This window comes from Mercenaria mercenaria, chromosome 15, assembly GCF_021730395.1.
Source record: "Mercenaria mercenaria strain notata chromosome 15, MADL_Memer_1, whole genome shotgun sequence".
NCBI lineage: Eukaryota > Metazoa > Mollusca > Bivalvia > Venerida > Veneridae > Mercenaria > Mercenaria mercenaria.
The window spans coordinates 17,583,984-17,609,504 of record NC_069375.1 but is presented as its reverse complement, the minus strand read 5'-3'; the positions used below and the strand labels follow the sequence as shown (position 1 = coordinate 17,609,504).

Below are 25,521 nucleotides of genomic sequence, written 5' to 3'. Positions count from 1 at the left end.
GTACATGGCGCTAAATATCACGTTGGCGTGAAGTCAACATAACATTTTGTGATGATTAAAGTATTGTTAGCCATATTAGAATACAAATTCTAACATGACTCGGTTTGATTTCCAGTTAAACAAAGAAGGAAATCAAGCTCTGTATATTCTGCGATAAACAACGATTGACGCGCGGACCAGTAAGAGAGCATTATGACGGCAATTATGACGTCAAATTGCCGCATGACGTCCGATGCATTACTCCTCGGGTAAATTAAGTCCAGCATAACATTTATTAAAATATGTCAATAAGCACGTCAGAATGAAAGCAATCAAGGCCTTCTTGTGATTTATTATCTTATTTACCACGGTTAACGCCTTCGTGGTTCAGTTCCTACGCATCTGAACTCTGAACCGTGGTTAATCAGACGATAAGACTTGATTATTTGTTAGTTATATTATGACAGAAGAGCAGCTGACGACATAATGAAAAGCAATTTATAATCGTAGTTTTAAGAATATCTTTTGAGCGCAGAAACATAATCGCTAAACAGATATAAGTTGTATACATACAGCGGGTTGTTGCAGTATCGTCTCTTTATTTGGACCCACCGCCACAGGATCTACTGCAGGCGGAATAATCTGTCTCCCAGGCCGACCAACTGCCATCGACTGGTGCTATCGACTCGTGTTCCTTATCTATTGGTATGCACTTTCCCTGTATACACCACTGTTGTACAATAAAAATATCTGTACCCTTCTGGATCGTACCTTCTATTAAGATATGTCATATATAATTCAATTCCGTTGTGGAATCTGATATTACTTTTTGTGGATATGATATTACTTTTTACTTTTTGTGGATATGATATTACTTTTTGTGGATATGATATTACTTTTTTGTGGATATGATATAACTTTTAGAAAGCTTTCTCGTCGACTTTATATTATATAAAGAGCAAAATGTTCTTAAGCAAATGTAGTATGAGACGTTTGACCGTATATTAACTTTTACCCTGCTATATTTCTATATTTCTAACATGGACTAGTCCATCATTTAATTTGGACAGTACCACCTATTATTTAAAGGATTGTTCACTGAAAAGTTACTGACTGAATAGCGAACAGTGCAGACCATGATCAGCCTGCACGGATCACAAAGGTAGAATCACTTGCATCCTAGTGACCTACTTAACTCCACATAAACTCATTGAAACTCATTCTGCTAATACATGGCACAGATATACAACAGGATATCAGGTATAAAATTAAGACACTTTCTGAATTAATGTGTTTTCACATCTCCGACTGCTTTCTTGCTCAATCAGTTTCTTTTCAGTATAGCTTTAAAACATATATACGATAACTATATTATACTATAAAAGCAAAGTATGGTATTCAACAAGTACTGTGTAATTCAATAAAACGATATAATATATGGCACCCTCACCCGCACTTCAATCAAAACAGTTATAGATCTAATTACAATCTTGAAAACACCAAAGAATACAGTTATTTTGTGGCGGGTCCTTAAAGGCATGATACCAGAACCATATTTGTTTCAAAATGTACGAAAACGCAAAAGATAATGAACTATTCAAAAATAGTTCAAACAATATCATAATAGAGTTATCGTACCATTCTTGTATTGTTGCAGTCAGTACCGTCTAGAAATGGTGAAGAAAACCGCAAAGCCTGGTTGCCTTGAAATCGACATATAATGTTTCGGCAAGGGTCGAATTTCTGTCAAAATTATTAAATACATCGAATAGTTTTGCTTCCTTACAAGTGTGCTATTTTCAGAACTAGAAATGTAACAATAACGAACTTGAGATGCCAGAATGTATGTTCGATAGATGACGTGATATCAAAACATTATTGCAAGATTGCACTTTCAAATAATGATTTTTTCAAATGGTATCTGAAATATCACTCGGCATAGACAACAGTTTCAATCAGAAGCGTAGACTGACCTTAGATGAATTTTTGAAGAAACAAGTATGGCATAGAAGAAATAACATGCACACGCTCTTCAGGTATAGCATTGTTGCATGCAAGTACCTTGAAGCTGTTTTCACTATTTAAATAATAAACTATTGTAACTGTTTCCGACTAGAAATGGTAATTTGTACACATTTCTTTGATACATTTGCATCTCTGGAATCAGCAAAAGTCTACGCAAAGTGTAACAGCCGTGAATTCGAAAGTGTAAGGTGATATAGCTACCTTGAATATATGATATCACTTATTTCAACTAGGAAGATAATGTATCCAACGAAGTTTACTGCACATTAATAAACGAGATATTACCACGGCTGATTTTTCAACAATTGTAATCAAGGCGATATACTATAAAATCATTCGAATGTAATACACCTATGCACAGCAAAGACAGTTTGTTGCATCTAATATATTTCTACTTACGTTGTTATCAGCTCTGTAGAATACATAACTCTCGTTACTCCGCATTTTGCACTGTTGATCGGCCGTATACAACGTCCCTGGCAAAGGAAACTCCATTCTGTTTTCTACAGTCTTTCGGTCGGTTCTTTATACACGTCAACCTTCTAGACCTACAAATAATCAGAACTTAGTTTTAACGTTTTATCTCTTTTTACTTTTGTCAGCTGCACGGTGTTTTCACGTACTATTGGTATTTTGACTTCTATCAAAACATATAAGCTCTTAACCTATGTTAAAAACAATGATGATATAAAATGTATTACAATAACATGATTCGGACAAAGCATACGTATATGAATAACACACCAAATGAGACTTACGCAAATGACCGCTGTAACTCAATGGCGCTTTGGTTAGACCATGTAAACGCTTCGTTACCGCTCCATCCGCCTGCAGACATTATACCAACATCATCTGTTTATTTGTCGTGAGTCATACCCTGTCTACATACAAATATATGTTATTTCCTGCGGCTAATCCATCCTTGGTAAAAATATCAATATGGCTAAATATGTCCCATTCATTTTAAGCATAATTATATATCATTTATTTCACCAGTCATATATATGCAAATTGTGTCATACTCCTAAGCACATTTTCATATTTTATGATTCTAATTCTATACTAGACATAAATACATGTATAATTTGATATAGATCCACATCCAACGCTGCCACTTATAGATATGATTATATTTCAAAACACATGCATTAGTATAAGTTGAGGAAGATAATTATGCATCAGCACCGGCGTTTTAAATGATAAATTATGTGGTAACAAACGATATACATTAAGTGTTGAAAAAATAAACGTTTAAGATGGAAAATTATAATTATTGCATTCAAATATGCGATCTGCAACGACTACAATACATCTTACAAGTGACCAATTTCGTGTGCCAGTGTAATTCCCATTATGGGCCCGTCATCTTCTACCAACGTACACTTCAGATTCTTGTTACACATTTTGTTTAAGTGTGCAAGACCATTTATGCCACTGTTACCATAGTCATCCTCAAGATCCAGCCTGAAATATGAGATTGTTTTGAATAATAATCTCACATAAATGTATTTTATAATAAGATGAGACATTGTATTTATTAACGATATGAAGCGGCGCTAGAGACCACTACCTTCTGTTGGCCAGCATATACTTCAACTTTCCTGTAACGGTTCTTTTTATGCAAAGATTTCAATAAAGCTGGCAAATGTTCAGAAGCAGTAGTCGACACTGCTGAATGAACCATTTTTCCAAAGCTAAGTGTATATTGCAGTTGAACACATGTTATATAAATATGTCCTATACTAGAGATGCTTTTGAGAAAAGCGCATGTTTCCTACAACTGCCTAATCATCTAAATAGTAAGTCAGTCCGCGCTTTCTTGGACCCAAAATGTACCATATACTTCTTGTACAGGCGCTTTCTTGCACCCAGTACAGGGTACGGTTTGGGTGCACGAAAGCGCATGGGCGCTGAGGATTTTTTGGGCCATAATTCCGAAGTGCCTGAGCCGATTTGGCTAGTTATCTAACTTGGCCGAGGTCTTATGGTCAGAGCCAATTAAGTGTGAAATTTGGTGAAGATCGGGTGAGAAATGTTCGACAAGCTTTGTGACAGACAGACACACAGGCAGGAGTAAATCAATATGTCTCCCACATCACTGTGTGGCGGGAGACATAACAAGAAAGCTCGTTGCAAAAATAACAGTTTCGCTCTTTAGACATTGACGAAGGAGCATTTGGCCCGTATCTATTAACGTTTAAGGTTACACTTGGACATTGATTTTAGAAAGCTGAAGTTTCTTTCCACTCTTTCATAGCACATACTATAATAAAACTTTGTATGGATTGCATTCAGCTCCTAATGAACACATAAAAATTTTATCAGTTATAAATTTGTACAAGATTGATTGGCAAAGTTATCGTAAATTGAATATTTGCCGTTCTAAAATCTAAGTTTAAGATTTTAAAAATTATTAAGATTATTGGGATAAACTTCGCTCACCAAGTTTTCTTCTTTTTTTTTTTTTTTTTTTTTTTTTTGGTTGATTTTTGTGGGTTTTTTTATGGTAGGTATCCAAAATTAAAATTAAATAAAAAAAAATGAATAACAAAAGCATTAACCAAGCTAAAAAGTGCAATATTTCTAATCCTTCCGTCTCCTTGTGACATTGACTTTAAGACAGAAATATGAACTTTGAGCATTACACACTATAAGTGATTCCACGTGATTCTGACCTTGAAGAAAACACGACGAATCACTGGCAATTCATACCACACTGAGTGATAAATATGTCTACCAAGTGTAGGTAAATTCGTATTAAGTGTATCAAAGAAGAAAGAGCTTTTTAATCCCACCTGACAATGACATACAAGAAAGGTAAATGGATACTGTGCATTGCATTTCAGCCACAGTGTTGTAATGACTGGACAAGAATCTTATTGCATCTTCCTGACCCTGTTAAATAACACAGTACCCTGAAGTTATCTAGTGAGTACGATTGTCATATTAAAATGAAACGTAATAAAGGTTACAAAGAATGACTAGGATAGGAAATGTCTGGGAAAAAGAGCAAATTATTAAGATCCTTTTGACATCTCTTCACCATAACCTTGCAGAAAGGACAACAGATTCTGTGCATTGCAGGCCGCAATGTTATGATGGGAAACGTTTATTATAACAGCCTCTTGATATGCAATGTTGTATTCGGCACGAGTGGATTTTGCCAGGCCCGCTTGCAAATCAAGAAACTTGCTTTAATGACCCTTTTATTTCATCGTATACCTTTTTCTTACGTTATATCAGCCAAAATGGACTATACTTTTAGATAAACAAGGCTGAAAACTCGTTTGAAACAATGAATTTTGACGCAAGGATAATCTCAACTAAAACAGATTAGAATACAATCTTTTGTATTCATTAGTGAAATAGGACTGTATTTCAGGCAGAACATTCGTAGGGATGTAACAATTACTTATGTCAAGTTTACTATGGATTGACATACCTCGTCAATAGAACGCTGCAGTCTGCTTTTTTATTCTTTAGACCGGACTGCCAATCACAGAATGTCTGAAGTGTCTTATTGGCATTTTCTGTCAGTTCTGATGCAAAGTCCTGAAACAAGCAAGGTGGAATAAAATAAATTATAATAAGATATGAATCGTCCCTTAACTGAAGCGTAATGTCAGAATGGCATATATTTCATGTTGTTATTTAAGAAGTTAGATGAAATAGTATTAATTTTAGCTATATACATGTATAGCGTAACGATATACATATACGAGGAGTGTTCGATATGAATTGCTTATTGTCCTCTAGCTCGATATCCACGTGGGGCACGATAAAAAACAATACCTACCTGTATAGGGTTATTCAATACCTACACAACGGTGTATAAATGTACATGTTAGACTAAGTGTAAGACATACAATTTGCAATTTGAATACACGCAATCATTGACCACTGTAGTAAAAATGGTTGGTAGAAGCGTCGACAAGAAAGATGAAATACGGGCTTACATCAAAGCTCGCTCAAAACTTGGTTGTTCTTTGAAGCAGCTGATGACTGAACTTTCTACTGCTTATGGACCTTCTTGTGTGTCTTATGACATAGTTCGGCGGTGGAAAAAGAAATTTGAGTCTGGTGTAGAGTCCATCAAATATGCACCGAAATCAGGTAGGCCAAAATCTGCATCTCGTAAAGAAATCGTTTCCAAAATAAAGGAAATCATTGAAGGAGATGCCAGATTTACATTTCGTGATAATGCACGAAAGGTAGGCATATCACTATCAACGGTTCACCTTATTTTGAAGAAGCATGTGAAAGTCAGAAAGATTTCTGCTAGATGGGTGCCACATCTGTTGACTGATGAGCAAAAGAGGCAACGGGTTAAAGTGGCCAAAAAGCTGCTTCAGATGTTTCCAAAATATGACAAAAAGCAGTTTGCCAATGTCGTCACAGGTGATGAAACCTGGGTCCATTATTTTGAGCCCGTCAGAAAGGTTAGCAATAAGATCTGGGCCAAACGTTCTTTGGTGATGGAGTCGCAATAAAAGTGCCGGTGAAAAAGGGCAAAAGCATCACCGGAAAGTACTACAAAGACGTAGTACTGAAGAAACTGAAAAAGTATTATCAGAAACGACGCCCTGCCACTGGTTTTAAACATGTCCGTCTTCTACATGAAAATGCTCCCGCTCATACCTCCGCAATAGTTACGGCGTTTTTGAAGAAAGAAAAAGTAACTGTTTTGCCTCACCCCCCGTATTCCCCAGACCTTGCCCCATGTGATTTCTTTTTGTTTCCGAATTGAAATCATTCCTTGCTGGGCGAAAATACCAGTCCCGACAGGCACTTGGATCTGCCATTCGTCAGTACCTTAGTAATGTGCCCAAATCAGCGTACCGTGACGTCTTCAAGAAGTGGATACATCGGCTGAAACTTTGCATTTCTAGCCACGGGGAGTACTTCGAGGGCATGAAATTAGCCCTTTTGGCCTAACTTGAAATTTGAAGTCTCTAGATAGAAATAAGCAATTCATTTCGAACATCCCTCGTACTTACATTATATGTTTGGATAACGAGTAATTCAGATAACGTCAAGTATATCTTAGCCCCGATGCTAGGGTGGGTGTACAACTTGCTTGCCTTAAGAAAATACAATAAATTAGTCAATAACATTACATAGATTACACACATAATTCTAAACGTTAAAAAGCCTCTATGAGAGAATACTTAAGAACCAGACCATTTCTCTTAATAATTTAAAACAATAATCTGTCCCGTTCTTAAATTTAGAATATCAATTAATTAATTTATTTATGTTTATCTGTCTGTCAACTGTATTTATCTATATGTACGACTTGCATGTTTTTCACGTGTAATTATTTGACTTACAATATGCAAGCTATGGCGTTATCACGAGTTCTATGAAAATGGTACATGGCTGGATCAACAACCAGTCTTGTCTCGATAAATCGGGTCTTTGCGGAACGCTTCTGTCTTCCATACGCAACATGTAACTCGTTTTCGAATTCCTCGGCTGAAATCAAACATGACATACATAATCAAAGAACATAGATAGATTGAACAAAAATAACTTTAATTGTTATTTCTACGACCACAACCTCTTACTGAAGAGGTTTACAATTAAAGTTAATTTTGTATGGATGTTAGTAGTACGCTGGCTAAACGTTAAATCAACCTTGCTGATACAAGTAGTATGAATTTTGTTGAATATGCAATTGACTGGTGAGTTAAAAATACCTTCTATAGGACAAATTTGTTTATCTCCTCGGAAACGATACACAACATGTACTTTATCCTGGTAGGCTTCTGCAGATGCATTTACAGCTACAGGTTCAATAAACAGGCTTGTGTTCCCAAAGCTAATCACCCCATTCTGAGAAAGAAAAACATTCAGATGATAGAAAGACATATTCACCGCATGTGAACTCTCTCGCAGCTCGTAAAGAATGCAATTTTTAGTTTCTATTATTCTTAATTTTGACACTAACGGTCCGACTGCAGAGCTTAATGTGCAGAGTCACAAGTTTGGGAGTTAGGTCCACGAGTAATGCGTATGGTCCCTGTGACTATTTGTAAAAAAAATAAAAACATTGTGTCTGAAATCAATCGCCTCTACCTTTGTATGTATGTATGTATGTAATAGTTATTTTTCGAGGAATAGGTCTGCATTGTGTTTATAGACCTGTGAGGGATTTGTGAACCAAGCGAGCGTAGCGACACGTTTGGAATGAATCACGATCATTAAACTGGTCTATTTTTTAAATTTATGTTCCATGTTGAATGTTCAAAAAAATCGTCACAATTTACAATAGCAGATTAATAATTAATCTGGAGGAAATTTGTATCGTTTGTATTTTTCTTTGTTTTTTTTTTTTTTTTTTTTTTTTTTTTGCAAATATATCATTGTCATTATTGTTCAGTGTAAAATGAAATGTCCTGTTTCATGAAGCATTCTCCTAGACGGACGAGAGTGCCCGTATTTACTTTCATTCAAATATCAAGAGCTGGAATGTTAAAACTTTACAGTAAAGTCATGTTTAGATCAATTTTCAAGATACGTAAAACTGGTCGGAAATTTCTCGCTGAAAACGTAACTTTTGGAACAAGTGATAACTAAATTTACGGAGTCAGTCACGGGGTCACCTTTAAAATCACAGGCACGGATTTCTCATGATTCTACTGCATTGTGTGTCGACAATTCGGCTTAGTGGTTAAAGCATTGGACTATCATCCGAGCTGCTCGGGTTCGATTCCCGCTACAAGCACTAGAGAGTTTTCGTCATTTTCTTGTAAACAGTAGAGGTAGGACAGGTCTGGAAATTGTTATGGGTAAGTGGTTTATAAAGTGTTTATAGACCTCATCGGAACAAAGAAGCCGGTAGGTAATAATAATTATATCATGAAGCATTGTTCCATGACGAATCCCATTTAGATACATTTTATTAATTTATATTTGGTATATTAAAATCAGTATATGATAATTTCAAATTAGATTGTGACAATTGTGACAATGAAAGGGATTTCTTTGCTGTAGTATTAAGATCCTCGTTTTCATTATCACGAACATGACTTGGATATAGTGCCTGCTTTTTAATTTTGTCTTTTGACAGTTCCTGTGATATGCAGACTCCATAACCTCAGATCCCCTTCCTAAATTGCAGATTGTTTAGTTATGCCCATTGTTTTCTCGTTTGGGGCAAACCCATTATTATCTGGGGACCAAACGCCGCTCTTCATGGAATTACACGCCTCAACATGTGTATCATTGAAGGTTCCATGTTCACCGCAGTTTGAATACATCTGCAGATGTCTCTAAATAGCTTTTTATACTTTTAGCATGTGTAAATGTTGAGTTCTGCTCAACCCGGGGCTAGAGGGCGTGGACGGTAGCATGCATTTCCACTACCGTCCATGAACAGGCTCAATCAATCCGAGCCTGCAACATTTTCGTTTTTGTCGTGTTGAGCGACCTGTGAAGTTTCCACTTTTTTCTATTTTGGAATCTAGCAAAGTATGATCATAACCATTTTGAAAACATAGTGCATGAACCCTGAAAAGAATATTTCAATTGTAAATAAAATGTTTTTGCTGAACCATAATCTAGCTTATTCTAATCAAAACTCTATACAGCCGTCATAAAGCTTTGCGCTAGGTTCCTTATTCTGTTATTGAAATTACCTTTAAGAAATTCAATGACTCCAAGCAATTGACTTTTAGATATTTTATATGTAGAATTAAAGAAAGCTTTTTAACAAATATAATACCAAAATGTTTTGCTTCGTCATGAACGGGTATTTTTGTATCATCCAGGGTCACGATGTTGTTCCCGCTAATGAGCTAAGCGGGTGGGCTAGATAGGACAATCGGTCCATAGTTGTTGAGTTCGCTTCATCTTTCGCGTGTTTTGGAATTGGAAAGCTATAGCTTCCTTCCAGAAATCTTGAAAATTTCCAGTTTTCCATGAAATGCTGTAACTTTGAAGGAGGAGCTATAATTGTGGTAAGTGTTTTGAAAGTTGACAATGGATTTGGTTACGGACCACCTGCAGCATCGTCAAGAAACTTTGTAAGCGATGTTTAACATAATCTTCATTTAACTTTAGCCTGCTGGCTGGTCTGACTTTGCGACCAGTGCAGACCAACATGCACATTTCTAGACGGCGGTCTTATAATCATCATTGTAACATGGATTATATTTATGTTTACAATTATTGAAGTTTTCGGAATAGATTTGTCTGCGATATTGGATAAAACAACAGAAAACCTATCAACATGGTCATATTCTTTTGAAATTACTTCCAGTAGTTAGCTTTATCAAATTTAAAATATGAAGGGTGATCTAGAGGCAGATAAGAAGTATTTGAGACAATAATTGGAAAATGGTCACTGTCAAGATATTTAGTACATTCCATATAGAATCAAGAAAAAATGTTCGATTGACAAATTGCCGCGGAGACCAACAAGGGAACATGTTAACAGAGCGGAAATCCAGTTCATACATGTAAGGGATACTTTAGTGATATACTTGGCCATGTATTTTGCAATTATGTTTTTATCACCAGTTATTATACTGCAAAATTCAATAACAGGATTCAAGGAATTTCTATTTTACCCTAACAGATTGGCCCCAAGCCACAGCCTTCTGGGAGACACAAATTGAAATACATATTACGATCAAGTAACAATAAGTTTATTGAACGTGATGTGAAGTTTGCTGAATGCAGTAAAATACGACAATAGAATAAAGTTACATTTTATTTTGTGTAACATTTATTTGCCAAAAGAAGAGATGTGAAATATGGAAATGAAAACGCATAAATGCAAAATTAAATGTAAGCTTCCTTTAAGTAAGACTTCCTAGGGCTATGGAACACCTGAACACCCTGGAAATTCCTTTTTGGCCACCAACTACGGCATTTTTACTTAATTTTATTTTTATTTATTTTAATTTTTACGGGTGGGGGGAAGCGTAACCATCCGCATGAAGATACAGCCGGCATTTTCTAGCCCTGTCGGCGAGTGGATATGTAAAAACAGTGTAATGAATCTAACGAACTAATGAAAAGATGTAATATTAAAAGATTTTATGAAAGTGATGACGAGGTCAAAATTTAGAGCGATATATTGAAATGCTATTTTTCTACTTCAGTTTAAACATGTTTAAATGTTGCGTTCTGCTCATCCCGGTGCTAGAGGGCGTGGACTTTCCACTACCGTCCGGGAACAAACTCAATGAAACCCAGCATAACATTTTAATTTTTGTGGTGTTGCGCGACCTGTGTAGTTTCCGCTTTTTATATTTTTCTTTTGTGTGAAAATTGTCCGATACATCATCTGTCATAATAATAATCCGTGAAAATCAGACTCAGATACCGTTACTCCTTAGTATAAACTTCAATGGAAATACAAAATAAAACACATCCTTCATTATATTAAATAATGGCAGAATAGTATGCATAGAAAAAAACGATAAAAGAGACCTAGCAGTGAGTTCAGCAGTGTGAGTGAACTGGACACAAGCGCAGATTTACTACAAAGAAAGAATCCTTAAGGTATAGGTCCATGTTTCGGAGAAAAAAGTTCGAACATCATCAAATCGTAGAAAGAAAGCATTGTTTTACTTTAAAATTTAACAGCTTATAAAACATTTATATTATTCTACAAAACCATTGTCAATTTACTGATATATGTATTGAATTCCGGAAAGGGACTGCATGAAGGGGCCACACTTCTGGACAGTTCAGCGTCTTTAAAAACTCACCATTTTCTAAAAGCTGTTACACGTCTTCGCTTTGATGCATTTGCAACATCGTGCGAGTGTTTAAACTTTACATAACTAGGTAAAACATCGTTTTTGACAATTGTTTACATTTATTTCTTTACAAATGGCATTCTTATTTAAAGGGGGACAACTCATTAAGAATATTTTAAGTATCCAACTCTGTGGGACAGAACAGTAAAACATGTATTGGACAGATAAGTTGTGTGTCAAGATGCTGTTCATTCGTTAAAAAAATATGTTGTTTTGTGATATACTGCTAAACCTTAAAATGAACAAAATAATCCCCAAGAAGACACAATATCATTATGACCATAGTAAATACATAAGTAGAAAATGTAATGATAAAAGATGCTGATACCTTAAGAACGATGAATATGATATGAAAGAAGAAAGTTCTGAAATCCATCGAAAATTGAAGAGATTGTCAACTAAATCCTATTGAAGCTGTAGAAAATGATGTTTTGAAAGAAACGTTTTCCATCTGATTTATGAATTTGAATTGAAAACAGATGAAATTTAATTTGCATGTCAATATTTTACGATAGATATATATATATGCTAGTTCTTGTGTTTATTTGTCTTTACATATATGTGTACACGTATATGTGAGATGCAAACTAATGATATATATATATTATATCTGTTTCAAGACCTTTAAAAAGTCTACAATGTTTGACCAAAATTAAGGAGGTAAACTACATTTTTACCAGGGTAAATTCAACTGCTCTGTCCCTTCATATACAATCTTTATCAAAGTTTGAAGTACATGACCCTCCATAGGTATTTTATATTGAAAGAAGCTGGAAAATACGGATATTTAACACCTTTCAGTGCATTCCAGTTTCATTGTTATTCGTAGAAGACTGCATTATTGATATTTTTACTAATATGCACGTTAGCTTTTAATTATAAGCTTAAAATGTAAATGTCGTTGTGCTACAAATATATAGGTCACGTGATATATTCTTGTATGTGACTGACTGCAACGTAACACTATCCTCAGCAGTATTAAGTAGCAGTTTTGATAACATGTTTTCATGTTGTTGTTTTTTTTTTCAAGATGTGAAAATTGTATTGCTTCCGAGGACAATGGCACTCGTGTCAATTTAAATGTTTTGGTGACTGTCATCTTTCTACGTAGAAACAAAATTTTAAAATTGTATTCAATCAACAGAAATATCATGAAATAGATATATATTTTATTTCAGTATATTTTATCAACACATGTGCTAACAAACAAGCATGTCTTTTACAGGTTTCTACAGCAAAACTCAACGCACCTGTACCCCCAAAGTAATGAATGATGCAATATACAGTTGTTTTTTCGAAGTTTATGTCCGTCACAATTTGTTTATACACGTTCCCCAGCGAACTGCACTTCGTCAGTACTAACAGAAATTGCATGATTTACGACAGTTTTTCCTCATAAATCTCTCATATGCGTTGTCTTTACAATACTTTACATCGTATTTTGAGCAGTCAACACAGTCTGAAAGGGAAATGAATATTATCTATGTGCACCTTCAAACATGTCTCAATTCAAATTACACAAGCTGACGAGTCAACAATCTTTTGTGGGTTTCTTCTTTGATTTATGTTTACTTTTTTAACTCATACACTGATTTACAATTATCTGATATAAATATATTAAGTATTGTTAGGTAGCAGTAGTACCTGAAATAGCCCACCCGGCAATAGGAGTATTTACACTTCTTGAAGTACAGTAAGTGTGTTACTAGAAACGGTGACCAGTATATTTTGGACCTGATATTCGCCTGCACCTCGAAAGTCAAGGTCGTGTTATTTCGAAGCCCGGACACTTAATGTTCCCTTCTTATTTTAGTCCCCAAGGTCTGAACTACCTGGAAACCAGAGACCTAGTTTAACATAAAACATACTGCCATGTTATAGCGAACAGTTTTGCTCACTTATTTCGAAACATCTCTTTGATGGATGCCAGGGTTACAAAGCGGATACAAAATAGACTACATGATATAACTGATCCCTGTTTGACCTAAAACTACAGACCTGTGGTTTACATGCAACTTTTTTGGAGTTTCAAAATATTTACTAAATAAATTAAATATACATTTTCAAAAATATCAAGTTCGCGATGAAATTGTTTCCATGTTTACCCATGTTTCCTCGTAACAAGATAATTTTATCTTGTAAATTACCTACACCATTGAATGTTAAAGGCCAGCTTGGTTATCGCATTAACAAAAATTCAAATGGTAAAATCGTATAGTGTCAAAAACCGATCTGCTTGCAGAAATGGATTGCGCTCTTGGTATATCAATTTGTTTCCTTTTTCGTTTGCTTTAAACCTATCCTGTAAATGAAAATATATCATTGCTTTTTGAAATATGTATTTTCCGATTGGTGTTTGATATAAAAAAAATTGACATCTGCTTCCGAGGGATCTACTTTCTAGATTATTCATTGATGGTTGTTTTAAATTCGAAAGATCATTTCAGATATGGTATAGTTTCGTAGTTTGAATACAGGTATACCTATATATATCGAAGTAAGATACGCTTAAGCAGTATGTGAAAAGGTGTGTGGTCACATTTTGCTTATTTACTTAGAGTGTATCCATATTATCCTATACTCTAATACGACTAGCAAATAACATCAATACATGTAGAGCAAAATCTATCTCGGGTTGTTCTGTAATAACCCACGCGCGTGCAATAACGTCATCCGATCCAGGTTTCTAAGTGTAATTTATCGTAGAATAACCCGAGTGTTATTTTCAAAGTAACGGATCAAAACTCATAAGTGATTATAATGTCAAACTGTGCATACTTTTAGGATCTGTACCATGCAAAATATATGAGTAATGGCCCCTTGAAGTTTTACGAATGCAAATTACTGCTGAAAGTCCTCTTACAGTTTTCAAGCGATATGACCAAAACGTACAGAATTATATCACTATAAAATCAACTTACGCATCCCATTCTTAAGTAACTATTCTATATTTACAATATAACGGTCTTTAGAGATTCCAATTTGCACGTTTAAGAAAGTATTAAAGTGATTACCGCGGCAAATGTTGCAAGAATGAGGACAATGTGTCTGCATCCATATTTTATATTGCGGGTTATGACATGCATCTACTCCTGGATCAACTCTCTTACATGTTTCCTCATCCTCGCACGACCCGTTGCCTGAAAATAACATGCTAGCATAATGAAAAATGTTAAGAAAGCAGAGTCATTCCTACGAGCGTCCTGCAAAAACTCCTTCACTGATGGCTTTCCGTAGTTTTATCTCATATACAATGAACAACTTACTTGTCATAGCGTAAAATGGACAAAGACTGAAATTTATAGCTATATTAAGTGCCGCATTAGGCTTGATATAAATTCAAAGCAGATGTTTGATAAATTATGTGGTATATATGGACCTTAGGCAATTTCAATGCACATTTTGGGTCGGTTAAAGCTTTTAAAGCTGGGAAAGTATCTGGTAGGCCTAAAACCTCTGTTACTAGACAAACATTGCTGCTGTTAAAGCTATGGTAGAACACGATGAGCGATTGTCGGAGCTGTACTGGCGTATCAAAAGGCAGTCTGCGAACAATTCTGAAAATGTGTTTGGACCAGGTGTAACAGCCCAGTTTTTCCCCCGGGGAAAAAACTGACAAGTCATTTTTTCCTCAGGGGAAATTTAAAGTCTGACTAGTCAGTTTCTTCACCCTGTCAGTCATCCCCCCACGCCTTGGTATTGGTTTTCTGATAGGGAAGAAACTTACTATTTTTCTTTGAATAAATCTATATATTTCTTTTTTTTTGTAACTTTAATCAATGTTTATTTTTTTGTCAAATCAAAATTTAAAACTTCTGTTTGATTGCCATTATACCCAAGTCACATATAGGGCGCAGTTACCTACGTCTAGCCACGGATAGACACTTAGTAATCCGTATCGATCCGAATTGGTACGGATTGATACGGATTTCTACTTTAAGGTACGGCTCAGGTACGGTTCGATATGGATTACTACGTGTGACTGGGGTTTTACTATTTTATATCTGTCAGGTGCGGGGAAGAAATTGACCGGTCTGTTCTTGCCGCCCTAGCATGTAGCATTTTGTCTGACCTGTTAAGTGGGAGTAAAAAATGACTGGTCATTTCTTTCCCCTTTGCTTATTCTTGACGTATCAGGTAGGGGAAGAAACTGACCAGTCAGTTCTTTCCCCCTACCATAAACAAACTTGACATGTCAGGTGGTGAAGAAATTGGCTGGTCAGTCTTTTCCCCTCCAGTCATTACTTGCTCTATTAGGAGTGGGAAGAAACTGACTTGTCAGTTCTTCCCCATCCCCACCCCAGCCTATACTTGACCTATCGGTGGAGAGAAGAAATTGACCAGTCAGTTCTTTCCCCGCTAGCATATACAGTTTCCTTTATTTAGGTTTCTGACAGTTCCAAGGCGGTGTCCCTATTTTCCTATTTTCAACTAGTTGTTTTGTCTGTCTTGTATTGTCTGTTGCATATGTTTTCTTGTTTGTTGCCCCCCCCACCCAACACCCACGCCCCCCAACCCCCACGCCCCCCCCCAACCCACCCTCCTGTATTGCCCTCCCATTTCCCTTGCAATTACGCTACTTTTTGCATCTCTCCCCCTTTACTTTTAGTAAGTTTTCGTGGCTCCCCTTTCTTTTGGCAGCCGAATCCCAAGACGGTACTCGATTGTTTTTTCCTACTTGTATGGGTGCGTTTGTATGCTTGTGAGTCTATAACGGTGCTCTATTGTTTTCTTATGTGTTGCTTGTTCGTTTTTCTATGTTATTCAGTTGATCGTATTTGTGTGTTTACGTTGTAGTGCGATTGAAGAACGTGGCATTCCCTTGTACATTCGTACTTGTTCCCCCTTCGTATTCCCCTACCCCCGACCCCATTTCGCCTTTTACCATTTCTTTCCCCAACCCCAAATCAATATTTAGCATAAATTAATATGTACCTGTTGGATGTTTGAAGCAACCTGTCTGAAATATTTTTCCATAACAGCTTTTAGTTGTAGGCTTACTATGTAAATGCGTGGCTCTGTGGCTGTGTTTTTGGTGCTCTGTACTTCCGAGAAATCTACCCTTATCTATTACTAACATCATTTGTTAGGTGGGGGACGAAATTGAATGCATGGTCAGTTCTCGCACCCCCCCCCCCCCGCCACCCCATCCCCACCACACACACACACACACCAACCAAGCCAATATTTACCTATCAGATGGCTGGCCGGTCAGTCAATTTCTGACTAGCCAGTTTTTCACCTGTGGAAAACCTGGCCGTTACATAGGGAACTTTTGAAAACATACAAAACATACAAAGGCTGTGATAATCGGGTTATTTCTAATTTGCTAACAGGTAACGAGATACAGTGAAAGGCTGATAATAAGCAATAAGAGTGAATCTCCGCAAATCCGCCCCTGTATTGCCAAGAGAACCATAAACTTCGAAAAAGAATTTGTACGCAGTTTTCTTCAATTCTAGTGGGTCTGTCGTTTAAGTGCCTTGTCCGTCTGGTCATACAGTCCCCGGACGATTCTACAAGAACTTTGTACAGAAGAAAGTGAAAACGTTTCGCAAGATGAAAACGCCCAAGCAAATGATGGTCAGGAAGCCATCTTAAACACGACATAGCCTCCTAACAAGGGCGAGGTTGTTAAGTCCTTTTTGGCTGATAAAAAGTTGGAACTTGTAAACCATCCGCCTTTTTCACCTGACCTGAGTCCCTGTGACATTTTTTGTTTCCAAGGATTTTTTTATTTCCAAGGATTTTTTTATTTCCAAGGCTTAAGAAAATGAATTCTGGAAAGAAATATAAATCCAGGAGTTTTCTTTGCAGTGCCATTTATCAGCGGCTAAAACAGAAAGAAAAAGATTATGCATCTGCTTTTCGTGGTTGTGTATATAGAATACAAAAATGTGTTCCGGTAAAGTGGGGATACTATAAAAGTTTGTAATAAAAATACTTTTTGCAGGACCCTCGTATGCACATGATTGTCAATACATTTTCGTTCATGAGGGGCTGGAGAGTCATAATAATTTTCGCATTTGAAAAAATGCATTTGGTAAAACTGAAGCTGAGCATTCAGAAAATATGGGGAAAATATTGGAAATAATAAGTTTTCTCTAAATAAAACAGACGTTTGTATTCTATTCACTATTGCAGGTGTATGAGAGTCCTGAAAAAAGTTCTGTTTTCTTTAGTGCTACGTTTTATTACAAACCTTTAAAGTATTCCCCCAGTGCACATTGGAATGGCATTAGGTCCATATATACTACACAATTTTTCAAATATATGCTTTGAATCTATATCAGGCCTACTACGGCGTTTAATATAGCTACAAGCTTCAGTCGTTTCGTCCATTTTACAATTTGACAAGAAAATTGGTCAGCGTATATGACTGCATGTATTTCTATGTCAACTAAGTCATTTCAAAAACAATTTGCACGAAATGATTAGATATCGTTAGCAATTGGACACACCATTCAAGTGCGATGATGCGTTTAACAAAATACCTGGAATAAAACTACGGAAGCTCATAAGTGACAGAACTTTTTACAAAGCAATTTTTATAAAGTATTTTGGAATAAACTAGGAGCCTTTGTTGTTACAGCCTTAAACCATGCATATTTGCCAAAGCAGTTTTCAGTTACACAAACACAAGGTTTTATTACATGTATCCCAAATGAATACAAGCCTCAACAGTTTTAAAGGAATTGGAGACCCATAACTCTTCTTAAAACAGTTTATAAAATAGCTGCAGTATGCATAGCAAATAGAATTAAACCCACTCTAAACAAATTGATAAGCAAAGACCAAACAGGATTCATAAAAGGCAGATATATCGGAAAAAATACAAGACTAATATATGATATAATGCAGTATACCGAAAACACGTTATCCCGGGACTACTTCTTTTAATTGATTTTGAAAAAGCATTCGATTCACTCTCACGGGCCTTTGTTCAAAGACACAGTCTTCCTTTAATTTTGGACCATCTATTAAAAGCTGGTTTAAAATTCTTTCCAAAGATGCACAATCAGTTGTTAACCAGTGTGGCTTTCTATCTAATTTTGTTTAGATAGGCAGGGGCTGTAGACAAGGTGACCCACTTTCATGTTATATATTTATTTTATGTGCTGAGGTTTTGTCCTTAAAAATAAGAAATAGTAAATATATGGAAGGTATAAAAATCAATAAGGTGGAACACATTGTCTCAATTTGCAGACGACACAACAATGATTTTAGACGGGCCAAAGGACTCTTTAAATCTGACTCTGCATGTTTTATTTGATTTTACAAAGTTATCAGGGTTAAATGCAAACATTGATAAAACTAAGTTTGTATGGATAGGAAAAGGGAAATATAGTAGTTACAGTATTAAAACACGGTGGAAGTTTTCCAGGAATCAGCATAGCTTTAAAATGTAAGGCATAAAATTTCATGTAGATCTTAATAAACTTTATTATCAGGAAAAACTGGAAAGACTTCAAAATTTAATAAATCAACAGAAAAGGAGAATTCTCACACCTACTGGTAAAATAGCAGTGATAAAAACATAATTAATTTCATTGTTTAATCACCTTTTAATTGCATTACCTACGCCACCTGAAGCTGTAATAAACAAAATAAATAAAATGTTTTTTGAATTCATCTGGCAGGGAAATGTCAAAATTAAAAATAATGTCATGGTTAAAGATTATCCCGAGGGAGGTTTAAAAATGATTAATATTATTGCTTTTATAATGGCATTAAAACAACAAGGTTAAGACGAATAACAGGAGACGCAAGTTGGATAAGCATTATTGAAGAGAAAATTGAAATGCAGAAATTATTTCATTGTGGATAACATTATATTGATAAGCTAGTAAAAGAAACAAATAATATGTTTTGGAAAGACACTTTTACAGCCTTTTCTACACTTATCAGATAAATTCCTATTGATGCAAACACTCCATTGGAAAACCTTCATTATTTTATAACAATTATTTATTAGGTACAAAAAGTGTTTTTCTAAAATCATGTTTTAATGCTGGTGTACATTACATTTGAAAAGTGATGGTTCTTTTTTATCAGTAGAAGAATTCAACGAAAAATAGCTTTTCAGGGAATGCAAAATACAATTAAACACAATTTTTTTTTAAAAAATATGGTTTTACTGTAAATAACATAAGTGCTAGTTATGGACCAAAGTTACCACCATACATTAGATTTATAATAAAACATAACAAGGGGTCAAAAATAATGTATGACATTTTTAATGCAAACACATCAAAGGCAACGAGTCAAGAAAAATGGATAGAAAAGTTAAATTAGGACTCTGACTTAAACGAATGGAAATGTATTTACGAATTACCTTTTAAAATCACGAAAAACACAATGGTTTCAAATTCAAATTATACGTAGAATTATAGGAACAAATGATCTGTTGTACAGTCCGTTGTGCTCTTTTTGCAAACAGGAAAACTAAACGATCGACACCTATTCTGGAAATGTGGTACAACCATAAATGTTATAAATCAGCTCTTGAAACCAACAACTTATCCATTTCTTCCTTGAATGAAAATATAACGATGTTTGGATACAGCAAAAATGATGAATCGTCAGCAGCCAAAAACCTAGTACTAGTCTTTTTCAAAATGTACATTTATCAGTGCAAACTTCTTAATTCGTCACCTACAGTAATAGGAGCCAAAAATTACATATTATTCAATTTCAATATTGAGAAAGAAACGGCAACACTCAAAAAAAAAATACCACAGATTTTAAAAACACTTGGAAATCTATGAACACACTTTTGCTGGAGTTGTGCTGATTAAGACTGAAAGAAAAGGTAAAATAACCTGCAGTATAACAAAATAATTCATATAAGAGGTGTTTTTATTTTAGATTTTCTAAATATCTTTTTTTATTCCATACAGCCTATTTATTGATGTAAATGGAAAAAAAAATATTATAAGCCTTGTAAAAGTAAGAATGGGCAGATGAAATCAGATTAACCTTTATGATGCTGGACACGAAAAAAAAACAACTTTTTACAAGACTCTCGTGTCATACTCACCGCAAAATCCACATGTTTGTAAACAGTTGGTCATCATCCAGGTACTGTAGTTTCCGTCACAGGCAGTCTTCTCATAGTCGTAGTACTTCTCACAGACAGGACTTTTATCCACACAGTTTCCGTCGAGCACTAAACATATTACTTTGTACAAGAACTATATCTGTTTTTCACATATATCAATCCAAGTTGTAACAATAATAGTGCATAGACTTATAAAAAATGTAAAGTTGGTACGCAACGTCATATGTGTACATATGCATACACTCCTGAAGATCTGCACAAGCAGTGAAACCGGTCGAGTCCTACATTTTTTATTGGACAGAATCTGAATCAACCGCACATGTAATCTAGGTGGATCGCCTTCACTTTCTTCTTTTTTTATTGTATTTACAGTGCAACCTCTGAATAGGAACGCCATCTGAGAGATACAAATATTGACTGTTATGTAGATGTTGTTGTTCTGGAGAGGTTTTGATAGTATATTCCAGCTTAGGGAAACTTTTACAAAAGGGAAATGATGTTGCTATAGAAAGGCTTTTGCTGAAGAGAAGGCCGCTCATGAGAGGTTGAATTACAATAAATTTCGGATATGTACCAGTATATTTAACAATTGATTGGGTCTCCAATAAGACTCATTCCCCTATTACCGGGTCATTTTTTATATCCTGGGTCTTTATATGCTATCTATTGGGTCTTTTTTCAACAATAAATAGACCCAATATATGTACATTTATATTTATATAGCGGGAAAAGATTAATCAAGATGCCATTAATTTTTTACATATTTAATATTTCTAATCCAATGAAGTTGTATATAACTCAAACGGTTCCATCCGTTTACGGGATCTTCAGGAGTAATACTGTACTGTAGACGTTAGTAACGTCGCTTGGTTATCGAACTATTAAATGTCAAAACACGGGTGGCCTTCTTTTCGAGTTTTCTCTTACTGAAACATAATAATTATAACGAAAGTACAACTCTTAAATGTTGTTTGAGGTTTTATTAATTTAAGTTGCTAAAACAAAAAGTAAGGCTTAAGTGGTGTTAAAGTAAAACTTTATTTATCTATTACCATAACAAGGGCCATTGCGACATCTATCTGTATCGTCAGGTCGAGTATGCTGATCACAAAATTTACTGTCAATTTCTGTATCAGTACCGCTATACCTTAAACAAGATACACTACGTGTCCGATAGCCCTCTCCGCATGATCGTGAGCACTGCAAAATTATAATTTATAATATGCTTTTAAGGTATTAGATTACTAATAGAGATCCTCCTTTTTGAAGAGTATTCAATTCCTACCATAAACCTACTTTTACTGCAATTCTTAAGACAGCATAGATTCAAGCCCTACTGGGACCAAGTTTTTACTTCTTTCAAGACTTATTATTGATTTATTGTACAAAACTGGATGAAGATGAATCTTATAAGCGATTTTTTGGTGTTCAAAGTAAATTTACTACTTAAACAGAAGGGGTACAGTAACACATCTTTAAAAATATTGAGTTACACGCCGTGAAAGTTCTCTATTTTGCTTTCACTCTTAAATTATATATTGTGGAAGAATGATGTTTCTTTTATTAAAAATCAATGGTAAAATGAGTTCTCTGCAAACATTTTGAATAGTGCCTATCACCTTGAAATTTGTCTCTATTTTAGCTTGAGGAAATACCATAAGTTGTACAAAATTTATAAAAAACGGCACAGTAAAAGTTGTTTAATAATTGCAAAATAGTGCAAAACACGGTTGCCTTTCAGAATAAACGAAGCAAAGGCCATTTTGTTAATATTACTATTAGTGACTAATACCTTAAAGAAATTAAGAATAGTGTCAACGAAGCATGATAAATGTCCCCTGAAAATGTTTGATACAGTGAAACTGTAACGTTCTATCTTTCTAAAGTTAAAATATGATAATGAAGCATCTGGCACGTAAAATAATTTAAAATAATGTCTAAAAATTAACTTGAAAGGTGCTGTTCACTTTAATCATGGTCAGATATCCCAAAAATTAACACACGAATCTATACATTTTATTTCAACACATTGTAGACCGCATGCTTATTTATGACTGTGAGTTTCATTAATATCAACATTGTAGAAAATTTTCTATTCGAGAAAATAATATTATGAAATTTGTGATTTTCCCATAGACTCCCATTATGAAATATTGAGTAAGGTCCAAAATTTTCACTCCAGTCTATCAATAAAACATATTCTAAGTATATTCTGAAGTTTTGATATATCAGTGTTTGATCAAATTCTACATTGTAGAAAAAAGTCGATTCGTACGTGCAGAACTACATTCTGCAAAGAAAAGAATTCGGCCACAAAACGTCAGCCGAAATAGGCATATTTTTTTAATGATTTGAACTGGGTTTCATTTAAATTGGATGAAAACTTCAGTAGGAGTTGAGTACACAATGATCTGTTGTAGTTGAAATATTTCAAAGTATCGCAAAGCCATAACTCAAGGAAAAATAACCCAACATGAAATTCATGCTGATATTTTGGATAGAAATTGTTGGAGAATGCAGTTGTGATATTTCAAAACCCAACAAGGGTCATAGCTCCAGAACTAAAAAAACAAGTGAATGAAGTATTACCATGCAATACAAAGTCCCTTACCTGAAGGCACCTAATTTTCTCCGCTGAAATATAACATAATAATATGATATCTATCTGTATAAACATTACTGTACTAGATATTTTTACTATATGTTATAACACAGTTCTTGGATTACAATTTGCATATACAAAAATCCAGTTTTTATTGGTTATTTCATGACATATATATATACTTTGAAATATCACAACTGCATGTTCCAACATATTCTATTAAAATGACATGAAATTTGAATTGTGTTTATCTTAATGTGCATATACCAATTTTTCTTGATATTTATTATGCTTTGCTTTTGTCGTTTTGTTGTTGTTTTTTTCTTCTCACAAAGTCGATGCATGTATATGCGTTTAAGTGTTTTACTTAATCTAAGGCACGTGTTTATGTACATTCTCTCTATTTTAATTTTGTTTTCGTGTTGGTTTTTCTTTATAGTGCAAATTAATGAAGAATTGTTGAAATGTGATACGCGTCTTGACAGACGTATATATCACGAAACCACTCATGCATGTTCTGCTTAACGAAATTTGTATTAGAAAATAAAGTAATTATTAATTCTATATTGCAATTTTGTCTTACTTGTAACCAACTTATAATCTTACGAGGACCCCATTGGAAATAAGCTTTCTAGCTTTTATGGACCATCCTAGGTTACTACACACTGCTATAATATATACATGTTGCTTCCAAGTCTAATTAACTTTTGTTTCTATAAAATAAAGGTACACATAGTATTAATAAGCCTAGCTGTGATACAAATTACATTGTGATCTTAGTTAACTAGTTAATATTTGTTTTATTTGTGTGAAACTTTTTAGTTATCCAACTACTGGATTTAGCTTAAATTTGTGTAAATTGTTTTAATGTGTGTTAAATGTCATTTGTAACTTGTGTATGTATATGTTTGTTTTAACCTATATAAACATCTATCTATCTATTTATTTACGTTTTTCTTCTCACTGATCAGTTCATTAATTATTGGCATATATATGATAACACGTTGTGAATTTATAAAACATCATACCGTACATATTTGTGTGTGTTTGCGTTTGTTTCATAATGTTCAAGGTGTTTTAATTTGCAGCTCTTCAAATACAGATCTTGTTGATTTTTATGCTTTTTTCTGTTAGTTCTCTAGCGATTATGGTGCTCTGTTTTAAAAGTTCTGACATTAAAATAAAAATTCTTACATCTTGTATTTTTACAATATGTAAATGCAAATAACTTTCCAACTCTATCAGCAGTCATACAAGGTATATCGCCGGAAAAACGTTTTAACACAGTCACAGATGTCTAAAGGAGCTCTATAAAAGTAATTTTCTCTGGCATTCAAATTAATATGATATAAAAATACTTACCTTTGACCAATTTCCCTTCCTCCATCCACATATATTGATGCATCGTGAGGTAAGATGGGGCTTTAGTGAATCATTGCATTTAGCAGAAGAAACAACCTTTGGAATAAATGCCGAACAAAAATGTATACATGTTTCAGATCAAAGTCTAAAGTCAAGACACAGCTGACACGGCATTTAATTTCATATCGTTAAATTGTTATCAGTGTGTTTCTGCAATTTTATTACACGTTAAAAATAATAAGAAAAGCTTTCCTGAAATATCACGCCATGCAACCACTGAAATTTTGTCTTCGTTTATTGACTGGAGTTATAATTCACTGTTCACACAAGGCAGTCTAGTATAAAACCATTTAGCGGCCAAACATGTACATAAAAATTAATTTTATAATTTTTGTCAGCTCTGCAGTGAACATTCTTTACAGGATGTACTCAGATTTACCCACATGTACAACTCACCTTATCAACGCCATTAGTCATGCTGACACATGAAACTGATCGCGTTTTTGTCCCATTTCCGCACGGAACGGAACACTGGCCCCATTCTAATGTCTTCCAACTGAAGCAAGACAAGTAATGAATCAAAAGTATTTCTGGCATATTAGATACGCATTAAAGTGTGTCAACACAACATCAAATAACCAAGTTTCATTGTTATATTATTCGATGTGCCAAGTCACTTTTCATACATAATTTTGTATTAAGCTAGTTCGTTGAGTTAA

At 34.7% G+C, this 25,521-nt stretch overlaps 2 protein-coding genes across 2 annotated transcripts in view; both read right to left on the bottom strand.

Moving 5' to 3' along the window:
* Positions 1 to 558: 558 nt before the first annotated feature.
* Positions 559 to 2,882, bottom strand: LOC128548938 (A disintegrin and metalloproteinase with thrombospondin motifs 18-like). Its single transcript, XM_053524667.1, has 4 exons — positions 2,763 to 2,882; positions 2,404 to 2,552; positions 1,618 to 1,722; positions 559 to 709 (listed from the first exon to the last, which is right to left on the bottom strand). The coding sequence occupies exons 2-4, from the start codon at positions 2,497 to 2,499 to the stop codon at positions 578 to 580; spliced, it is 333 nt and encodes a 110-aa protein (XP_053380642.1). The 5' UTR covers positions 2,500 to 2,552; positions 2,763 to 2,882; the 3' UTR covers positions 559 to 577.
* Positions 2,883 to 12,983: 10,101 nt separating this feature from the next.
* LOC128548937 (A disintegrin and metalloproteinase with thrombospondin motifs 7-like) overlaps positions 12,984 to 25,521 on the bottom strand; it is a 37,600-nt gene continuing 25,062 nt past the window's right edge. The window contains exons 22-27 of the mRNA XM_053524666.1: positions 25,259 to 25,358; positions 24,803 to 24,898; positions 21,891 to 22,038; positions 20,818 to 20,946; positions 14,792 to 14,917; positions 12,984 to 13,236 (exon numbers count right to left, since the gene is read on the bottom strand). Coding sequence (XP_053380641.1) covers positions 13,136 to 13,236; positions 14,792 to 14,917; positions 20,818 to 20,946; positions 21,891 to 22,038; positions 24,803 to 24,898; positions 25,259 to 25,358 — 700 coding nt within the window. The 3' untranslated portion in view covers positions 12,984 to 13,135. The remainder of the gene's footprint in view (positions 13,237 to 14,791; positions 14,918 to 20,817; positions 20,947 to 21,890; positions 22,039 to 24,802; positions 24,899 to 25,258; positions 25,359 to 25,521) is intronic.

Bases quoted from the DNA above. Each gene is read 5' to 3' on its own strand.
- LOC128548938 (XM_053524667.1), bottom strand. From the start codon at position 2,499: ATGGAGTTTCCTTTGCCAGGGACGTTGTATACGGCCGATCAACAGTGC. The intron at 1,723-2,403 runs GTAAGTAGAAAT...TAATTTTGACAG, and splicing joins TCTACAGAGCTGATAACAAC to AAATTCGACCCTTGCCGAAA. The intron at 710-1,617 runs GTACGATAACTC...ATTGTACAACAG, and splicing joins ACTGCAACAATACAAGAATG to TGGTGTATACAGGGAAAGTG.